This window comes from Prionailurus viverrinus, chromosome D3 (genome assembly GCF_022837055.1).
Source record: "Prionailurus viverrinus isolate Anna chromosome D3, UM_Priviv_1.0, whole genome shotgun sequence".
NCBI classification, from domain to species: domain Eukaryota; kingdom Metazoa; phylum Chordata; class Mammalia; order Carnivora; family Felidae; genus Prionailurus; species Prionailurus viverrinus.
The window spans coordinates 42,198,874-42,219,393 of NC_062572.1; the positions used below are offsets into that span (position 1 = coordinate 42,198,874).

A 20,520-nucleotide genomic window follows, 5' to 3' on the forward strand; every position below is an offset into this window, starting at 1 on the left:
GTATTTTTTTGGCAACAATACCACAGACGTGATGTCATATCAGGAGTTCCATGATGCCAGTATGGGTTGTTGTTTTTTTTTTAAGTTTGTTTATTTTGAGAGAGAAAGCATGAGTGGGAGAAGGCAGGAGAGAGAGAGAGAGAGAGAGAGAGAGAGAGAGAGAGAGAATGAATCCCAAGCAGGCTCTTCACTGTCAGTGCAGAACCCAATGCAGGATTTGAACTCCTGAGCTGTGAGATCATGACCTGAGCCAGGGTCAGGCACTTAACTGACTGAGCTACCCAGGCGCCTCATCAGTATGTTTTATTACTGGTGAAATTTCCCAAATTCACTTGCTTAAGGTGGTATCTGCCAGGTTTCTCTACTGTAAAGTTACTGTTTTTCCTTTTGTAATGAATATATGTCTTTGGGGAGACTTTAAGAATATGTGAACATCCTGTTTCTCCTCAAACTTTTGTCCTCTTATTTTTAAACATCCATTGCATGCCACAGTTATTAACTGTAGTGTTCTAATAGTGGTTTTCTATCTCCCTTATTCTTTATTAATTGGAGTTCATCTTTAAGAGAAAACTGCCCCTTCTCCCTGCTTGCTTGCTTGCTTGCTTGCTTGGTTGTGTATGTATGTAGGTCTGTCTGTCTGTCATTATGGACTCATGAGTGTTTTATTCTGAGGTTATAATACTAACATTTTGTTGCTCAGATTGTTCTAGCTCTAACCTTTGGGAGCTCTTTTCACGTTAGCTCCTGTGTTCCTTTAACATATCCCTGTTCTCTTGATTTTGAGCACTTTCCTACTTTTCTGGCACTGTTAGATACTCCAGCATCAACTTGTATTTTTCCCTGTCTCCAGCCCTGGGATCAGTTACTTCTTCAAGGAGCCATGGTTGTTTTTATTGGAAGAATGGTATTTATACATCAAGATCTGGGCTCTAGGTGTGTTGGTTGCTTGTAATGGTATCCTTGATTCCAGATCCTCTTAACAGAGAAAGCTAGCATGTTAAATATGTATTCTAGTCTAGGCCTAAGCACATCTATATTTGTGCATCTGTCCATGGAGACTTCCAATTCTAGTCCAATACTACAGTGTTCATTTTAGCCTTCCTTCTAGGAAATTGTAGTTTTAGAAGCTTCCCAAGTGTTTATAATTAATCTTACTTGAGGATTGATGGCTTTTGGATATGTAAGGTACATTGTGTACCCAAAGGCTGTTGTGGCCTTGTTAAGTAGTCTTTCTTGATGAATACTCTTTGTTGTTGAATCATCATTATTTTCCATTCTTAGGTTAGTCATCATTTCTTACACTGAAAATAATTTTTATGTCACTCCTAGCCCTTGTAACTAAGGGAACTCAGCCAGCTAGGAGAAAAAGTCCCCAGTTTTTTATAGAGGAGTAGAAACCAGTCTCATGGCCAACATTTTTACAAAAATTTGTCAGAGAAATTGAGTGCACATGAGGGAATGTTTAGTGGTTCGAATACACAGGGAGGCCATGCGTATATTAGTATACACACAACCAACTCAAATGACAAAAAGTTTCACAGTTGCACTAAAGCCAAATTTATTTGAGTCCTTGAATTGCCTTCTTTTTTGATAAGGCTGCCTGCATTCTTTTTCTGAAGCACAGCATTCTTTCTGAAGCAGGCACTTGGTCCATCAGACTTGCTGAGAGTAAACCCTCCAGACTTGGGCTGTTGAGGATGTGTAGACTGTGAAGTTAGGACCTGCACGCCCTTGTTAAGTTAGTATTTAAAGTAGGTGCAGTGACCTTCACATCCTACTGGAGTAATTCATCTGACTTGTTCCTACCTGGACTTAACCAGGGTACCATATGATGGGATGGGGCTTGAGGGACTTTCAATCCAAGGAATTAACACAGATGGGACAAGTTTAAAATGTCTAATTCATCTGTGACACTAACTGAGGTTCTTTGGGGGGCATGAGAAGAAAATGAAATAAGTTTAACATGTCTTTCCTTAGACCTACAAACTACAGGAACATGTTTATTTGTTCCCAGTCTCACGGCTGTTATTTAACTGTAGAAGTCATGATGTCAATTCCTGATGTCTAAGTCACTGAGTAAAAAGAACTTCAAATAAAGTCATAATGTTTCAAAGGAAGTTGTGTTCTACGAGTGTCTGGACTAAAGAGATAGTCATCACTGAAAATACAACATATGGTTTCCTTAGAAACCTGCTAAGATTGTGTGCCTTTCATGTGTGAAAGTGAGCCAGTCAATTAGATTTTAGAGTTCCTTATGGTTACCAGTGGTCATCACCAAAACAGGTTAGCCACACAATTCTCTTGTCCTAGAAAGTTTAGGATGAGAATGTGTTCCTTAAAACATATTTGTAACTGTAATATAATCATACCTTTAAGGCTCATCATAAAAAGCATAACATTTTTCATGTATGATAGTATGTGGAAGAATCATCATGGCTTTCTAAAAGCTACTTATGAAATTCCTATACATAGCTCTGAAAATTACATAAACTTATCAGCATTAGTGTTTTTAGAAGCTAATGGCCCCAGGATACAGTAAAAAGAGCCTGTATGAGACAGACGCACCTGAGCTTTTGTCTGTGCATCACAGAGTAACTGTTTGACTTCATGTAAGTTGCTTATCTTCTCTGAGCCCCAATTTTATTGCTAGTATAATGCATATGATATTTACCTCACTTAATTGTGAGGATTAAATGAGAGGAGGTATATGAAATGGCATTTGGAAGGGATAAATGTTAGTGCCCTCTTCTCTTTTTTCCCCCATCACCTCCCCATGGCTAATACTAGGAGGAATATGGAGTAAAATCTGAATTGTTGGTTTTTTCAAGCATATGCATAGCCTAAAAGTTATAGTGTGAGTAAGTAGTTTGAATTTTCACCAGTGTTAAGTGAATCTTTATTTTAAGCAACTCCCACATGTGAAACTCTAAGTCCATAAACCAATCCAATTATTCCCACTTTGTAAAATAATTTAAAGAATGATTTTATTTATTTATTTATTTTTTCAACGTTTATTTATTTTTGGGACAGAGAGAGACAGAGCATGAATGGGGGAGGGGCAGAGAGAGAGGGAGACACAGAATCGGAAACAGGCTCCAGGCTCTGAGCCATCAGCCCAGAGCCTGACGCGGGGCTCGAACTCACGGACCGCGAGATCGTGACCTGGCTGAAGTCGGACACTTAACCGACTGCGCCACCCAGGCGCCCCAAGAATGATTTTATTTTAATAGCAAACTCCTCTGACTACACTGAAGATACCTTAAAAACAGTAGCTGCAAAATCACCCTTGCAAAATATATCTAAAGCAGTCTCACTCCTAAGTTATTTACCCAAATGAAATGAAATTATGTTCACACAAAAGCCTGTACACAAACATTTTTGATGGCTTTGTTTGTAATCAGCAAACACTGGAAACAACCCAGATGTCTTTCAGCTGGTAGATGGATAAACAAACTTTGGAACATCCATACAGTAGAATACTCAGTACTTAACACCAGGGGACAAACTGTGGATACCTGCAACAATAATGATTAATCTCAAATGCATTATGTTAAGTGAAAGAAGCCATATTCAGAGGGCTACTGTATGGTTTCATTTATGTGACATTTTAGAAAAGGTAAAGATTATAGAGACAGAAAACCAGATCAGGGGTTAGCATGGGGATTGGATAAAGTATTGACTTGCAAAGGGGCATGGGGCATTTTGGGAAACTACCTAGTTGTGTATTTTGATTGTGGTGGTTATTACATGATTGCATGGTTAAAACTGTACACTAGAAAAGGCTTAATTTTACTTTATGTAAAATACACCTTTATTTTTTTTTGAAAAAATTTATTTTGAATAGTTCAAGGTGTAGCTATTTAAAATTTTAAAGTTGCATTTCATAGCTGACTTCATATGAACATTTAGCTAGAAGTTTTTATATGCTGATAGGTATAACCATTAGAGTAAGGTTGACTAAGTAATAATTTAATGTCTTTCATGATTATCCACTGAATCTTAAACTCATTACATTTCCTAATGATTTTACTTCTGTGTTTCTCTCTCGTCTCTGGTCAGGTTAAATGTCACCTGTAACATAACCTGTCACCTCATGTTACAAATAGATTAGAACTAGGCATATTTTAGCCATGACAGGAAAAAATAACTAAATTATCAGAAATTGCCTTTGTTTCAAGGCAGTATTCTGTAATTTGGGAAATGAAGGGAGAAGAAGAAATACAAGAACAAGAACAATTAAATTTTACAGAGCTGCAATAGTTTGAAACGAGTTTGGTCACAGGAGTGATGTGGCATTTGGGGCAAGGTTATTAGGGCCCACTTTTCCTTAGTGTGCGGCTCGCTACTTTAGGATCTACTCAAGGAACACCTATTTTATTACATATAGTGAAATCTAAAATATGTGTAAAAATGAACATTTAATTTTTTTTGCTCTGCATCAATTACATTGTTAAAGTATTTTTTTTACAGTGCTGAACATTAGGGAAAAGAAACTGTTGCTACCAGCTGTTTACCTTGAAGGCTGTGCCTTATAGAATTGTAATTTTGGGCATTTTCATGTAAGTTAAAACTTGCTCGTAGGAGATGATCACCTGAGTCTGTTCCGTTTCATGCTCTTTTCTGTAATTGTCTTTGGTCACAGTATGATCTTTGTCACTTGCAGCCTTACCTCTGCCTCAGCTGACTTCACCACACTGACTTCCCCTGACAGACCAGTGAGCGGTCCCTTCTTCTACAAGTTGCTGTAGAGCTGCTCAGCGTTCTTCAGAGCAGTTTGCATGGATGTCATTTGTTCTCACAGGGATATTTTTAGATTTACCCGTGGGAGGTGGGTGTTGTTCTTAATTGTCACTCACATACAGTAGATTTATGCAGGTTTTTTCTGTAAAGTCTAAACCAGCATCTGCAGAAAAGCATTGGTTTCAGAATATCTGAGCATCACTTTTGAAACATTGGGTTGGTCCCGGCTATTCTTGGCATTTTTCTTAATGTGTGGCTATGTGTATATATACATATATCTTCATTTACATCTTGAATTCTCTCATGTTGGTTACAATACAAGACATTGTGTATATTTTTCCCTCTCCTTGCTGATTCTATTCACTAGATCTTGTATTCATCAATTCATACACATTCATCTCAAAATACTCATTAAGAACCTCCCTTTGTTAAGCACTGTGCCAGGCTTTGGGGAGACAGTGAAGCACACAAGAAGCAGCATACATACTTTTACTTTCTTTGTCAGAACTTAGAGTTTGGAGGTGCATAAGCAAATGACTGAAGTGTGGTGAGTGCTTACGTGCTGCAGTAGGGAAAGGGCAGGGCAGCCACAAACCCCTTCTTGCCACCTGCTGCTTTCTTCTCAGCCCTTGAGCCCATGCCTCTACCTCCCCCCACCCCCATTTCTTTCTCATCTTTTGCATTGTACTCTGTTTGTTCACAGTCTGTTGTGGGCACACTTTATTTGTTCTCATCTCCTCTTCATCCAGGAAGACTAAAACCTTGTTCCTCTTATAAAATATTAGATCAACAGCCAACAGTAGTAGTTGGATAGATTGAGAAGAAAACTTAGGTTGGATTATGGAGGATTGGCCTGAAAATTATTAGGTCAGTGACTGGGGGTACAAAGTGGGGAATTGATGGTTTTTGAAGATGAAATAGGTGACATAGTCCTTCTTCAAGTGTACCTGCTGAAAAGCTAAAGCAAATACTTGTGTAAAATTTTGGTCCACCACTAGGGAAAAAAAAGTATATTGCTGTGGTGGCCAAGTGTCTTCCCTTTTTTCAACCTTACTCAGCCCAAGATAATTGTTCATCTACTTTGTAGATAGTGAGTATGGTGAAATCATAGAGAAGTGAGCCCAGTAAGCAGAAATCTCGGCTTCCAAACTTCCTTAAAGAGAATATGTTGTGACATATTTGAAATCTGAATTCATCAACTCACCAGCCAAGTTTAAGGCCAGCCTCATGCTTTTTCACTTAAAAAAAAAAAAAAAAAAAAAACCAGAAACAAGAAAACAAAAGCAAATTGTCAAATCTCTCTGTGGTACATATGAAATTAACATTGTGTGTTTATTTAAAAAAAAAAAAGTCTGAGCTCAGGGGAGGAAGGCTTTCACTAATTTTCTCAGGGTGTTTTGGCCGGGTTGGGGGGATGGGAGGGGTGTTGTAGAGAGTTCCAGGTGGCTTTATCAGGTCAGAATCAGTATCAGCTTATCTGTATTTAACTACTGTGTTGGTAAATATCAGAATTGGACACTAAGCCAGGCAAACAAAGAAACTTCTAACCATTCATCAGTCAGAGAAATGATGAGAGAGCAAGGACTGGGGCTATGTGGCATCTCAGTGTCTTCAGCTGGTGGGCCTTCTGGATTGTTGCTCAAGTAGCTCAGCTAGTTTCTTACTTTGGCTCTCCATACATACCTCAAGAATATCTGTTTGGGTCAGATGTCTCCCCACCCCACTGTCAGCTGTGCCAAGGCCTAAGCCCCAAAGTACAGATTTACTTTGTAAATCTACTAGGGATTTACCCCTTTGTTTGGGGGGGTGGGGAATCTCTGAGAGACAAAATCATTGTGATCCACGGGGCCTTATTGTTATGCTCTGAGCTAGCCATTGCATCTTGTATCTGTTCAAATTCTGAAACAGGAATATTGGGTCAGAAAATTCTCTCTTCAGGGGCACCTGGGTGGCTCAATTGTTTAAACCTCCAGTTCTTGATTTCGGCTCAGGTCATGATCTCACAATTGTGAGATTGAGCCCCACATTGGACTCCACACTGAGCATGGAGCCTGCTTGGGATTCTCTTTCTCTCTCTGTCTCTCTCAAAAAAATACATATATTTTAAAGAAAAGTCCTTCTTTGGACACAAATGGAAGAGCATTCCATGTTCATGGATTGGGAGAACAAACATTGTTAAAATGTCTTTACTACCCAAAACAATCTACACATTTGATGCAATCCCGATCAGAATACCACTGGCATTTTTCACAGAGCTAGAACAAACAGTCCTAAAATTTGTATGGAACCACAAAAGACCCCAAATAGCCAAAGCAATCCCAAAAAAGAAAAATGCAACGGGAGGCATCATAATTCTGGATTTCCATCTATATTTCAAGACAGTATGGTATTGGCACAACAGCAGACACATAGATAAATGGAAAAGAATAGAAAACCCAGAAATAGACCCACAACTATATATGATCAACTAATCTTTAACAAAGCTGGAAAGAAGATCCAATGGAAAAAAGACAGTCTCTTCAACAAATGGTGTTGGGAAAACTGGACAACAACATGCAGAAGAATGAAACTGGACCATTTTCTTACATCATACCCCAAAATAAATTCAAAATGGATGAAAGACCTACACGTGATAAAGGACACTATCAAAATCCTAGAAGAGAACCCAGGCAGCAACCTCTTTGACCTTGGCCAGAGAAAATTCTTACTAGACATGTTGCCAAAGACAAGGGGAAAAAAAGCAAAAATAAACTATTGAGACTCTATCAAGATAAAAAATAAGATATCTTCATCAAAATAAAAAGCACAGGGAAGGAAACAATCAACAAAACTAAAAGGAAGCCTACAGAATGGGAGAAGATATGTGGTAAAGGGTTAATATCCAATATCTGTAAAGAACTTCAGACTCAACACCCAAAAAAACACATAATCCTTAAGAAATGTACAAACGACATGAATAGATGCTTTTCCAAAGACCTCCAGATGGCTAACACACATGAAAAGATACTCACCATCACTTATCATCAGGGGAATACAAATCAAAACCACGATGAGAAATCATCTCACACCTGTTAGAATGGCTAAAATTAACAACACAGGAAACAACAGGGGTTGGGAGGATGCAGAGAAAGGGGAACCCTCTTACACTGTTGGTGGGAGTGCAAGCTGGTACAGCCACTCTGGAGAACAGTATGGAGGTTTCTTGAAAAGTCAAAAATAGAATTACCCTATGATCCAGCAATTGCACTACTGGGTATTTACCCAGAGGATACAAAAATACAGATTCAAAGGGGTACATGCATTCTGATGTTTATAGCAGCATTAGCAACAGTAGCCAAACTATGGAGAGAGCCCAAATGTCCATCAACTGATAATGGATAAAGAAGCTCACACACACACACACACACACACACACACACACACACACACACAGGAATATTAGCCATCAAAAAGAATGAAATCTTGCCATTTGCAATGATGTGGATGGAACTAGAGTGTATTAGGCTAAGCGAAATAAATCAGTCAGAGAAAGACAAATACCATATGATTTCACTCATATGTGGAATTTAAGAAACAAAACAGATGAACATATAGGAGGAGGGAAAGAGAGGGGAACAACTGTAAGAGACTCTTAAAGATAGAGAACAAAGAGGATTGATGGAAGTGGGGGGGGGGTGGGTGGCCTAGATGGGTGATGTGTATTAAGGAGGCCACTTATGAGCACTTGGTATTGTATGTAAGTGACGAATCACTGAATTCTACTCCTGAAACCAATACTGCACTGTATGATAACTAGAATTTAAATAAAAATGTGAAAAAAAAAAAATCCCCTCTTCTCACCTGTCTATCCTAATGGTTGTTTTTGAATTGTGTGGGTTGTAATTAGGGAACTAACCCCTAAAGAGAGCAGTCTTAGGTCAGAATTTTTATAAATGAGGGGTGCCTGGCTGGCTCAGTCAGTAGAGCATATGTCTCTTGATCTCAGGGTCACGAGATCGAGCCCCATATTGGGTGTAGAGATTACTTAGAATCTAACAACAACAACAAAAAAGTTGTAAATGAGTTTTTGACACAACCACTGTCAGTCCTAGAATTCAAGTCTTATAAAATGATCAGGCCAGCTATTTGTTTCTTAAAATGTATGGAATTCATGGTGCTTGGGTTGCTCAGTTGTTTGGATGTCCGACTTCAGCTCAGGTCATAATCTCATGATTTGTGAGTTCGAGCTCTGCATTGGACTCTGTGTTGACAGCTCAGAGCCTGGAGTCTGCTTTGGATTCTGTGTCTCCCTCCCTCTCTGCCCCTCCCCCACTTGCATTCTGTGTCTCTCAAAAATACACAGTAAAAAAATAAAATGAAATTCAAGGTCTATTAAGTTTGGATTACAGGTCAAGGTAATAAGATACGGTTAAAGGACAGGATACATACGTTAGCCCATAACAACTCGGTTTGCTCAAGCTGAATCAGGACTGGGAAGAGAAAGTTCATGCAGTAGAGACTGAGTTAGTTCCCAAACATGAATACCTATCAGAATCGTAAATAACCAATCCTTAAGACCCCATTTCTAGTTTTTTGTATTTAGATTGGGGGTCTGGGAATCTATACTCTTAAGCATCAAAACTTGATTCTGTTATGATCAGAGATCTATCTAGTCTTTGGAAATACTAACCTACACTGTGGTCCTTCTCAGTTTTCTTCACTTAGAGGAAAAAAGTTGGCTAGACATAAAAAGGCCTTTGTGCCTTCAAACAGTGGAGTTGATATAAAAAAATAGGGTTACTCTTTAGAAAGACAGCTCAATCTACTGGGTACTGGTTAGAAAACTAGATCCTCCAAAGAACACCGCATCCTGGCTAAGTCTGTCTCTCAGGAAGGAATCTTTTGAGTTCAGACGCCAGCTCAAATATTTCTAGAACTTTCCTGTACATCTTCTCTGAAGAAAGATGCAAGACAATACCCAAGGCTTTAAGCCTTCTTGTAATGTATTTTATTACAGACTGATTTTGGAGGTAGCAAAAGTAGGCATGGAATGTTGTCATAGGATCTCTTGCTTTTACAAAGAGCGATCCTTCCGTAACCTGGCTCATCTTTATAATCAGTTATTAAACTTCAAAAAAAAATTCAAGAAAATTTGCCTTTTGAAAAACTGTTATGGATGATTTTCATATACACAAAATTTTGAACCAATGCAATAAGTGAAAATTCTTGAAGTTCAGCCTTAATAGGAAGTTCCCCACCAAAACTGCCCTTTTTATTTCCATATTTAAGTTCCATATTTCAGCAGTATTTACTGAATCCCAACTACGTGCCAGATGTAGCTCTGTCTAGAAATTGTGGCGTGATCCTAGTCAGCTGTTTCCTTTCCCTTAGCATTGCCTTGGGTCTGTCACAGGTCCTACTGATTCTGTCTTCTCTGCACTTCTGCCTTTAGAGCTGTGCCATGTCTTACTTGAATTGTTTGTACATTATTCAGGAATTTTGCTAGGAGACCCTGGGTTTTAGTTTACACATTCTATACATGGGGACTAAATGGTCATAGACACATTGGAGAGCCCTGTTCCAACTGCCACCCTGTTCTGCAGGACAGAAAGGGAGCTGCTTTGATCTTGAGGAGACTTGGAGCAGTAAAATTTGTGCAGCTATCACATTTCCTCGTGGACTTTGGTTTCAAGGAGATTAGATGGGCCTCAGTGGAGCCCTGGGGGTGAGGCCCTCTCCTTCACCGAGGGCAAGGGCTGTTCCTTGTGCTGCAGCTATTTCCTGTTTCTTATTTTATAAAGTGAGAGTCAAAAAGCAGCTAATTATAAAATAAGAAAAATTAAACAAATTACCATTTTGCTGTCATGGGGGATAAAAAGCTGAGTGGTACAAAGTAAGACATTTATTTGAGTTTAAATGGCCAACGGGTGGCTTTTCCAGGAAGACTGATTATTTGTCAGGCTTAGTGTCAGTTGTCTGAGCTCACTCATAGATGACACTATTTTGAATAGTTTTCCGTTACATAGGTCTAGCTAAGTTCTTTGTGATCCCCATAGTGTCTGCTAAGCACAGAGTAAATGTTTTAGAGAATGTCTTGACAGGATGTGGGCAAGTCCTCTGGGGGACTTTTCACCCCCTGACCTCCCAGACCAGGGAGAAGCTTGCAGCAGATGCTACTGTGTGTGCCATTGCTCTTTCATCTCCTACTTTCAAAGAGGCCAAGTTCTCAGCCAGTGGTGCCCTCCAGGCTTATGTTTGGCCACCTCTAAGAGACTCTGGAATTCATAGAGAGCTGTAGTCTTAAGTACAACTTGAGTTCAGCCTCAGGTCTCTTGTCCTCAGGGTTACCAGCTGATCTTGAGAGCCCCATGATTTTAAGCTACTGGTGGGAAATAGCAAGAAGGTTGGGACCCCGAGTGCAGTAGAGCTGGTTTCTAGTGAATAGTAATGGAAAGTTAAATACCTTTTGTCTCAGTCTAAATGTAAAATGAATGAAAAATGTCTGCCTTGGGGCGCCTGGGTGGCTCAGTCGGTTAAGCATCCGACTTTGGCTTGGGCCATGCTCTCGAGGTTCATGAGTTCAATCGCCACATTGGGCTCTCTGTGCTGACCGACCAGCTCAGAGCCTGGAGCCTGCTTCGGATTCTGTCTCCCCCTCTCTCTGGCCCTCCCCCGCTCGCACTCTGTCTCTCTCAAAAATAAACGTTAAAAAAAAGTTTTATTTTTAAATAAAGGAAAATGTCTGCCTTACTTAACCTAAATTCTCTTTTTGAAGATCAAATGAGGTATGTTTGAGAAAGTTCTTGAAAAATATTAAGTGCTACTCCAAGGCAGAATATAAGCTTTGGTGCCTGGAGGAGTTTGGTCTAGGAGCATAGGTGTAAGCCAGAACGTGTTCTGTCTGTTTACTGAAGTTTCTAGAAGTTTCTGTTCCCCCACAGCACACTCCTCACATCTGTGAGCAGAAGGTTAGAATGTTGAGGGCAAGTTCTTAGACAAAAGCAGTTCATCTCTGTCCATAAGCTCCAAACACACATGATCTCCCAGGAAGTCCACTTCCTAATCTTGAATTGTGGGTCTAGCAGGCAAGTTAGTAGTCAGTGCTACCTCTCATGACAGTGTGCAGAAAAGACTTGAAGGGCCAAGTAGTATTAAGTAAGTAACATTCCAGGTTCTATTTTGCTGCAGGTTCTTGCAGCAAAAAATCTGGGGTGGGGGTGGGGTCTCATCAAGGCATTCAGATCAGTGCTTTAGAGCTTTTCTATCACTGAGACATGGAGTAAGGCTATAGTGAGACTTGAGTTTGAATATCAGCTTCACCACTTACTGTGGTGATCTTGGACACTTTCAAACTTCAGTGTCCTCATATAAATGGGAATATTGATACCAAACTCCAGATACTTGTGAAAATTACATGAGATAATACACAGTTTTCCATAGCACTTGACACATGAGGGACATGTAACAACTGTAGTTGTGTTTGTTAGTAGCTGTACTTCTAACTAGTAATAATAGCATTGAATAGATACGAGGGTAAACTTAAACGTGTTTAGAATGTATCCATTTTTGTATTGATAACAATTTAGAAATTACAGTATTTTAATAAGTACCTATATCCCTTTTCTTTAGCAAAAATTGTTTTTGATTGAACATATCACCTTTAAATGATTCTGAGCAGTTTTTATAGAAAGAAGGTCTGTATTTGAACCTCGTTACTGATAGATTCCATTTATAAATCTCTACTACATATCATGATGGGTTGCTTTAGTTTCTTTGATGCTCAGGAAAAGCTACTAAGCAAATCTTTAAACTACCCATTTATTCCAGATACTAGTGTATGTTTACTTGTAAATTTTTGATGAGAAAAATCTGATAGTGGGCACTTCATTCATGAAGGACTAATTCAGTCTATTGAATTTTACACATAAAGAGCCATTTGGTTTCTAATAAGTATGTTAGTTAATTTCTGTCTTCCGACTCTTCCCATTTTTAGTTCACTGATCAGTAAGTACCTCCCTGTCTCGGGAGTTCCCAACATCTAACCCAGCCTATGGGAGCCAGTGCCTGGACCTAAACACACACTATACATTGTATACACTATATATTATCAGGCCTATCTACACCACTGTGTCTAGTTTTGGATCTCCCATTTAGAGTAAGTTCTTTAGTTTGTCATAAAAGTGAAAGTAAACCCAGTCATTTTAGAAGAATGCTTAGCCCAGAATAGATGAGACCTATAGTTGCACAACAAACTCTTTGGTGTATAATGGTATTTAGAAGATTCATGGTGACTTCTAGTGGACATAATGCTAGGGCTGTCTGATATGGTTATCAACTTCTTGGTGAAAGGAATGAATCTTTGTCAACAGGAAGTACCCCAACATTGAAAAACAGTATGGCAATTATGTTGTTTAAGAGGATACTTGTCTTAGCTTGGGCTGCCATAAAGAATACCACAGACTGGGTGATCTGAACATTTATTTCTCACAATTTTGGAGGCTGGCAAGTCCAAGATAAGGTGCTGGCCAATTTAATTCCTAGTGAGGGTTCTCTTCGTGGCTTGCACACTTTCTCACTGTGTCCTCACATGGTAGGAGGAAAGAACATCATCTCTGGTGTTTTTCTTTCTCCTTATAAGAACATTAATCTCATCGTAGAGGCCCAACCCTCTTGACCTCATCTAAATCTAATTGTCTCCCAAAGGCCCGCCTCCAAATACCTTCACTTGGGGGGTTAGGGCTTCAACATACAAATTTGAGGAGGAGAGAGGTTCAGTCCATAACAATGCTTAACTGTTTTAAGCCTTAATTTTATTATCTTTAAAAATAGAAATAATATTTACTCATTCATAAGGTGGTTCTGAGATTATGTATACGCTTAGGAATTTGGTACATAGTAAGCTCTCAAAAAATTAGTTGCTGCTATTCTGATGATTAACTTTCCATATTTCAGGGGTGTGCTAGAAGCACTTTTGATATTTGTTGAAACACTGGGCTAGATAAATACTTTGAGTTCTAAGAATGCATTTTTTTTTTTAATTTTTTTTTTCAACGTTTAATCTATTTTTGGGACAGAGAGAGACAGAGCATGAACGGGGGAGGGGCAGAGAGAGAGAGGGAGACACAGAGTCGGAAACAGGCTCCAGGCTCTGAGCCATCAGCCCAGAGCCCGACGCGGGGCTCGAACTCACAGACCGCGAGATCGTGACCTGGCTGAAGTCGGACGCTTAACCGACTGCGCCACCCAGGCGCCCCTAAGAATGCATTTTTGTACTTTTTTCTGTGCTTGTGAGCCTGAAGATAGGGATGCTGCTCTATGAACATCCTTCAGTTCCACATTGCTCTGTGTGGGCATCTTTATGTCTGTCTGCTTTCTGATTATGTATTTACTCTGTCTTTGCTTTTTCTCTGAGTTTTTATCTCTTTCTGCATCCTTCTTAGTCTCTTTGTCCCTGTCCTTGAATTTATTTTCTCCTCTCTTTTTTTTCTCATCATTCACTATAAAATATGGTGAGTAATGTGCAATGTATATTATTTTACTGTATTTTTTAATCTTTGTTTTATTTCAAAAGATAGTCTCTTCAATGAGGTGTATCCCTGACATGTGACTGTGTTACTTGATTGTCTTTCTGCCCTTGTTCAGAGTCCCACTTTCCCAGGCATTGACCAGGACAGGTGTCAGAGGACTGAATTTGTTCTCAACTTGGCTTTATTATGGCTAGTGCTGAGCTGGACATGTAGGAATAAAGTTTTATGGTACTAGGTAATGCTTAAAGAAGAAGCTGGGGTTTTTTTTTTTTGTTTGTTTAAAAAAATATTTTTTTTTAATGTTTACTTTTGAGAGAGACAGCGAGCAGGGGAGGGGCAAGAGAGAGGAAGACAGAGAATCTGAAGCAGGCTCCATCCAGGCTCTGAGCTGACAGCACAGAGTTGACATGGGGCTCGAACTCACAAACTCTGAGATCATGACCTGAGCTGAAGTTCGATGCTTGACGACTGAGCCACCCAGGTGCCCCTGGATGAAACTGGTTAATATATCGCACATATAACAACCAGCTGCTTTTCCTCCAGACATAACCATGGGGCAGCCCCCTCTCCCAACCTAGTTGGAGTGCTCCTCCTAGCAGAGTTGTGCCCCTCATTCCCAGGGTGTAGTGAATGTTACGGCACCAGGCGTCCCTTTACTTTTGTTTTACCAGCCTTTGTAATATAAACAATTGTTTTATATCTGCTAAGAAAAAAACCAATCATTTGATAGCCTGTATTTTTCTACATTTAGCAACTGGCATTTACACAATAGACTTTCTTGTATAACAGCACATCCTTTAACCATGGTAATTAAAATCATTTTGAATAGATGTAGTTACACTTAATTATGGATTCTGTGCTCTAGTTGATGTAAGCTTATTACACATTTAGTTTATAAGACTTGTTTTATGGCTGAATGACGATGCTTAAAGTTATCATTTTTCAGTTTCTTTTAAGGAAAGGCCTATGTAATTAGTTACGAAATTTTTAAAAATTTGTAACAAAGCTCATTTTTAAATGGCTACCAGTCAGTCAAGCAGTTATACAAAGATGGACTGCTTGGGTGCTGATTAATGTACATGCCATGACAAGCAAAAAGTATGTCGTGAGCATATATTACATATTATGAACATTCTGATGGACAGTTCTGGGTTGCTAAAAAATACCATCTGATAAAAGAGAGTGAAAATATGAACTATACAAGATTAAATTTTATTTCACCTTTGTTTTTGGAGACATTCCTAACATAAAAATTGTACACCATGACCCCAGAAATAAGGAACAAAAAGATGTTTATTCTCTTTTCCTCTAAGTGGTAGTGCTCTTTTATGAAACAAAATATAATGAGATATTCAGGTAGCAAGTCAGCATATGAAAAGATGTTCAGTGTCATTAGCCATTAGGGAAATGTAGATTAAAACTAATATCACCTGTACCTGTCATCATGGTAAAATAAAAAAGTACCAAATGATGGCAAAGATGTAGAAAAATTACATTTCTCGGACATTGCTTGTGGGGGTGTATAATGGTACAGTGACTCTGGTGGCAGTGTCTTGAAAACTAAGCACACAGTTCTCATTGAACCCAGCAGTCACATCCCCAGGGGGGATTATTCTAGTCAATTCGAAAACTGATTTTCTTAAAATTTTTTTTAATGTTTATTCATTTTTGAGAGAGAGAGACAGAGCATGAGCAGGGGAGGGGCGGAGAGGGAGGGAGACACAGAATCCAAAGCAGGCTCCAGGGTCTGTCTGTCAGCACAGAGCCCGACGTGAGGCTCAAACAGATCATGACCTGAGCTGAAGTCGGACACTTAACTGATTGAGCCACCCAGGCACCCTTGAAAATTGATATTCACACAAAAACCTATACATGAGTGCTATGGTAATTTTAACTGTAATACTCAAAAACATGAAATCACTCAGGTGTTCCTCAACAGTTGAGTAATTAAACAAACTATGGTACCTCCGTATTATACAGTGCTGCCTCACAATAAAAAGGAACACACTGTTGATACATGCAACAACCTGGATGAGTCTCCATAGCAGTATAAGAGGGAAAAGGCAATGAATGACAAAAGGTTATATACCTAACTTTCTTAAAAAGGTCAAAAGAGACAGAAACGAAAAACAGAATTAATGGTCTCCAGGGATTAAGGAGAGAGTGAGGGAATTGGGTGTATGTGGCAATAAGACAGATCTTTAGGATGATGGAAATGTTCTCAATTTTAACTGAATCAGTGTTGGTACCCTGATTGTAATATTGCACTAGAATTTTGCAAGATGTTGGAAGAACCTGGCTTAAAGGATACATGGGATCTCTTTGTATTTCTTAAAATTGCATGCATGCAAAACTATAGTTACTGCAAAACAAAAAAGATTAATTTTTAAAAATGAGATGTAATACGAATATTCTGATGAAACAGTATTTCCTCCCTACACACGTTTCTAATTTTTTTTTGTCTCATTTATTGATGGTTCGTTTGATCCTTTATTCATTGAAGAAATAATTATTGGGCACTTGGTATATGCTTAATTTGGCCTTACCTAATGAATTATTCTAAAACCAAAATCAAAACTAACTTGCAACTATTTTATAAAGGATACTACCTTATTTAGTAGTAAATTTTGCAGCCAGTTTACATCCTCAGAGCCATCTCTTCTGGAGGTACATTTTGGGGCCTTTGTAACATTAGCTTTAAAATATTCAAAAAATTTTCCGGGGTAAAAGTATTGTGGCTGTGCTCAGTAGTATAAAACTGATGGGTCTTGATTACACATTCATCTGTGTATAAGAGCAGAAAAAATGTCTGAGTGCAATCTGGGCACTGCCAGCAGGCACTCGCTCACCTGTGAGGAGTAGGGTGAGTTTCTCTGGAGGCACATGTCTTAGCACACCCCTAAGTTTTCCCACTGGAGTAGCATTCTTTCTCCCATTTCAGCTTTGGACTTGTCTCACAACATAGAATGCGATCTCTGGTAGCTTTTCTGTGCATGTAACTTCAAGCTTAAGGCACCTGAAAAGCTGGGGGTAAAGAGACAGATGTGTTTATGAGGAATGATCTGGAGAATAAATTGTCTTTTCTCTGGTTCAGTGAAAGTTGGCCTTTGGCTTAGCCAGAGCCACGGAGGATCTCTTGTTTGGTCTATATCCCTCCTGTCCCCAGGCGAATGACTTGCTGAATTGTACTTCAACATAATACTAGGGTTGTTGGTGTCTAATGAATGAAATGTGGTGGTATTTGATAAGTGGAGATGAAATTTGATAACGTTAGGACTAAAGAGCTATTTTTTTCTAATTAGTAAAAGAATTGAGGGGGATTCAAGGAGACTTCCCTGCTGGTCTTCATTGCATACTGTATGGTAGGCGCCCCAACCTGTGGTCAGATAAAGCCAGCCCTAGCCTCAGCCACAGCGGATGTGGGGCAGAGGAAGCAAGCATTTCCTAGCGACCCTGCAGCCTGGGTCAGGTGCACATTCATGTCCATCTTTAACCTTTTCTGGAGGATCCTTTTATAGCATAGTGATCCCGATTTGACTAGTTAATTGTAGTTGACCAACAAGATTAAAACCCTTTTCTGTACTTTGAACTTTATAGAACATGAATGTATGTTCTAGTGAGTTGTGTTCAAGCACTGAGGGGATTTTTGATAAAAAATAACACTATAAATAGGTTAGACCCAGTCTAGCTCACCCAGAGTTTGTTTATTTAATCTAGCATGCCTCTGAACCATATTCAGTTTTTGTAGAGTTTTGTAGAAAATTCATCTCTCATTTAATTGTCTTCAGCAGAAACAGTGGATTTTCTGGTTTCTCCCAAATGTGATCCTTGGTCATTTTTTCTGCTTGGCTGCTGTGGCCAGAGTGGATGCAGTTGCCCCAGGTTCCTAGTGATCTTGGGCAAGAGGTCAGTGGTGGTAGTCCGGGTTCTTTGGTGGTTCTGTGCAGGTTCTAAATTTCAGAGGGACACCCCTGCTGGCAGCTAGCAGAATCCATGATGATGGAAAAGGAAAGGGAACTTAGAATTTTACAGTTTGGCAATGTTGGGGAAGGAATTTGAGTTGGAGCAGGAAGCACAGACAGTACACAGATAATTAATATATTAGAATCATGATCAGCCCTACAAAAGAAAATCAAACCTGGCTCCTCTGAGGGAATGACAGTTAAATAGATGTCTAAAGAATGAATAAATTAACCCAGCTGGGGTGAGGAGAGAAGTGAATTAGTGGCATGGCTCAGGCCCTGGCTGGGACAGCCTCTCATGATACAAAGGAGAACCATCTGATTTTGTTGTTGTGTGGAATTGTGTAAAAACAGTGGTAGCATAAGACTAACTGGTTCAAGGTCAGCACAGTTAACAATATCTAATATGACATACAAATGCTCAATACACTTTTAATCACCACTGTTTTTTTTCTCTGTCATTAGATCCACAGATTCAGTGTTACTGTCTCATCTATTTTTTTTTCCCCCTGTCTTTTGTAGTTTCAAACCATGAATTATGTGGGACAGCTGGCTGGGCAGGTGATTGTCACTGTGAAGGAACTCTACAAGGGCATTAACCAAGCTACTTTGTCTGGCTGCATCGATGTCATTGTGGTGCGACAGCAGGATGGCACCTATCAGTGTTCGCCTTTTCACGTTCGATTTGGGAAGCTGGGAGTCCTGAGATCCAAAGAGAAAGTGGTGAGTACAGGAGACAGCTTGTTCTCAAGGAGGGTGAAAGGTTAGATGGGAACAGAATAAGTTGTTCCTGTGTACTCTCTCTGGCTCTTTTTTTTTTTTTTTTTTTTTTTAAGGAAAACCTGTGTAATGTTGAAGATAATCATATGAGAAGTCAGCCTTTATGTTTTATTTTGAAGTTGCTGCTGAATTCATAAGCATAGAAAGTCTCTCCAAGGGGGAAAAAAAGCTGAAAATTATCTTGATAATCCCATTTGTTGCAGCTCAGAGGAGCAAAATAGAGAAACTGGAGTTGTAAATGGAGAATGTTAGGTATATTTAGAAAAAGTTTCTTTACCTTATATACTACTTTAAAATATTTAGAGCAGTGGCTTCATACCATTTATGAATGGAATAGACTGAGGTAATCAAGAATACATTACATTTGTTTAAGTAAAATTAATGCCAGTTTTCCTTGTTTTGAGAAAGCTGTTGAATCTTATTTGTATCTAAATTTTGTTAGTGATACCAGGACTTGTCTCCAGATCTTACTAAATGCAAACTCACATCATGGGCTTGTTGGCGTTTAGTTTTATTTCAGGGAAGGTTCATTTAGAAAGAAGATAATTTGTATTTTCCTTTTTCTTACATCCTCTCTCCTTCAAATATTGGAACAATGGTAAGACATGTTAGTATATTTGATGTCAATCAAGTTAGAAAATTGAGCTAGCAATAAAACTTTGCAGGTACATGGTAGTATTTTTTTACCCTTCTGCTCTTACCCCACATTATTTACCTAAACAATGGAGGGAGATTTTGTCAGGATTATAAAGCACAATGAAAGATCTACACCATTTTGGGTCACAGAACTAGATGTTAGAGGACCACTGGCATAATTCGAATCATCTGTTTTCAGATTTTGGCTATTTTGCATAGCTAATCTTATTCTTTAAAATAGAAATTTGTGTTTTAATTAAACTTAAGTTTTTTGGGGGATGGAAGAAAAGGCTTATGGGTTGCACACAACTATATATTCTCCCCACTTGCCCCCCCCTCCGCCCCCCCCCCCCCCCCCGCCCTCAAAACACACATCTTTTTTCCGAGGTGTTATAAATCAGTATTTCACTGGAGAACCACCTTGCAGGATGGCAGGGTCTGTATTGTCGGCCTCTGTTCACCCTTTGGAAACCAAAAGCAGTCGCAATTCACTTAGTAACTTGGAAACTTTCCCTTGCAAAACAGTGTTTAGCCACAGTTTAGCTTCTTGGAATTTTGTATTTCTAGCCAGTAACACTAACATATAGTACTTTCAGTTTTTATCTGCTTTGGGAGAATCTGTACAAAATTGTTTATGCGCTGAAATTTCCCATTAGTTGTGCAAGGATCTATTCAGGAAATGGCTTATATGGCACTTTTGTTTGTTTTTCTGTGATCTGGATTTTGATCAGTAGATTGGTTAAGTCTTTTGGCCTTTCAGAATGGAATCTGCAGGCTGATGTTATATGTAAGCATTTGTGTATCTATAAATGGTGACCGGACAGACAACATACCTCTTTCTACATGCTGTGTGCCTCTAATTAAGAAAGTACAAGTTCAGTACCAGGCTACCCAAA

At 39.1% G+C, this 20,520-nt stretch overlaps 1 protein-coding gene across 4 annotated transcripts in view; it reads left to right on the plus strand.

Annotated features, from left to right (window-relative positions):
- LPIN2 (lipin 2) overlaps nucleotides 1–20,520 on the plus strand; it is an 85,263-nt gene that overhangs the window by 25,677 nt on the left and 39,066 nt on the right. For 3 of the 4 annotated variants that reach the window (XM_047827636.1, XM_047827638.1, XM_047827635.1), the window contains exon 2: nucleotides 18,731–18,931. In XM_047827636.1, coding sequence (XP_047683592.1) covers nucleotides 18,740–18,931 — 192 coding nt within the window. In that variant the 5' untranslated portion in view covers nucleotides 18,731–18,739. Of the gene's footprint in view, nucleotides 1–14,720; nucleotides 14,728–18,730; nucleotides 18,932–20,520 lie in introns of those variants that run through there. The other variant, XM_047827637.1, reaches the window with a different exon arrangement.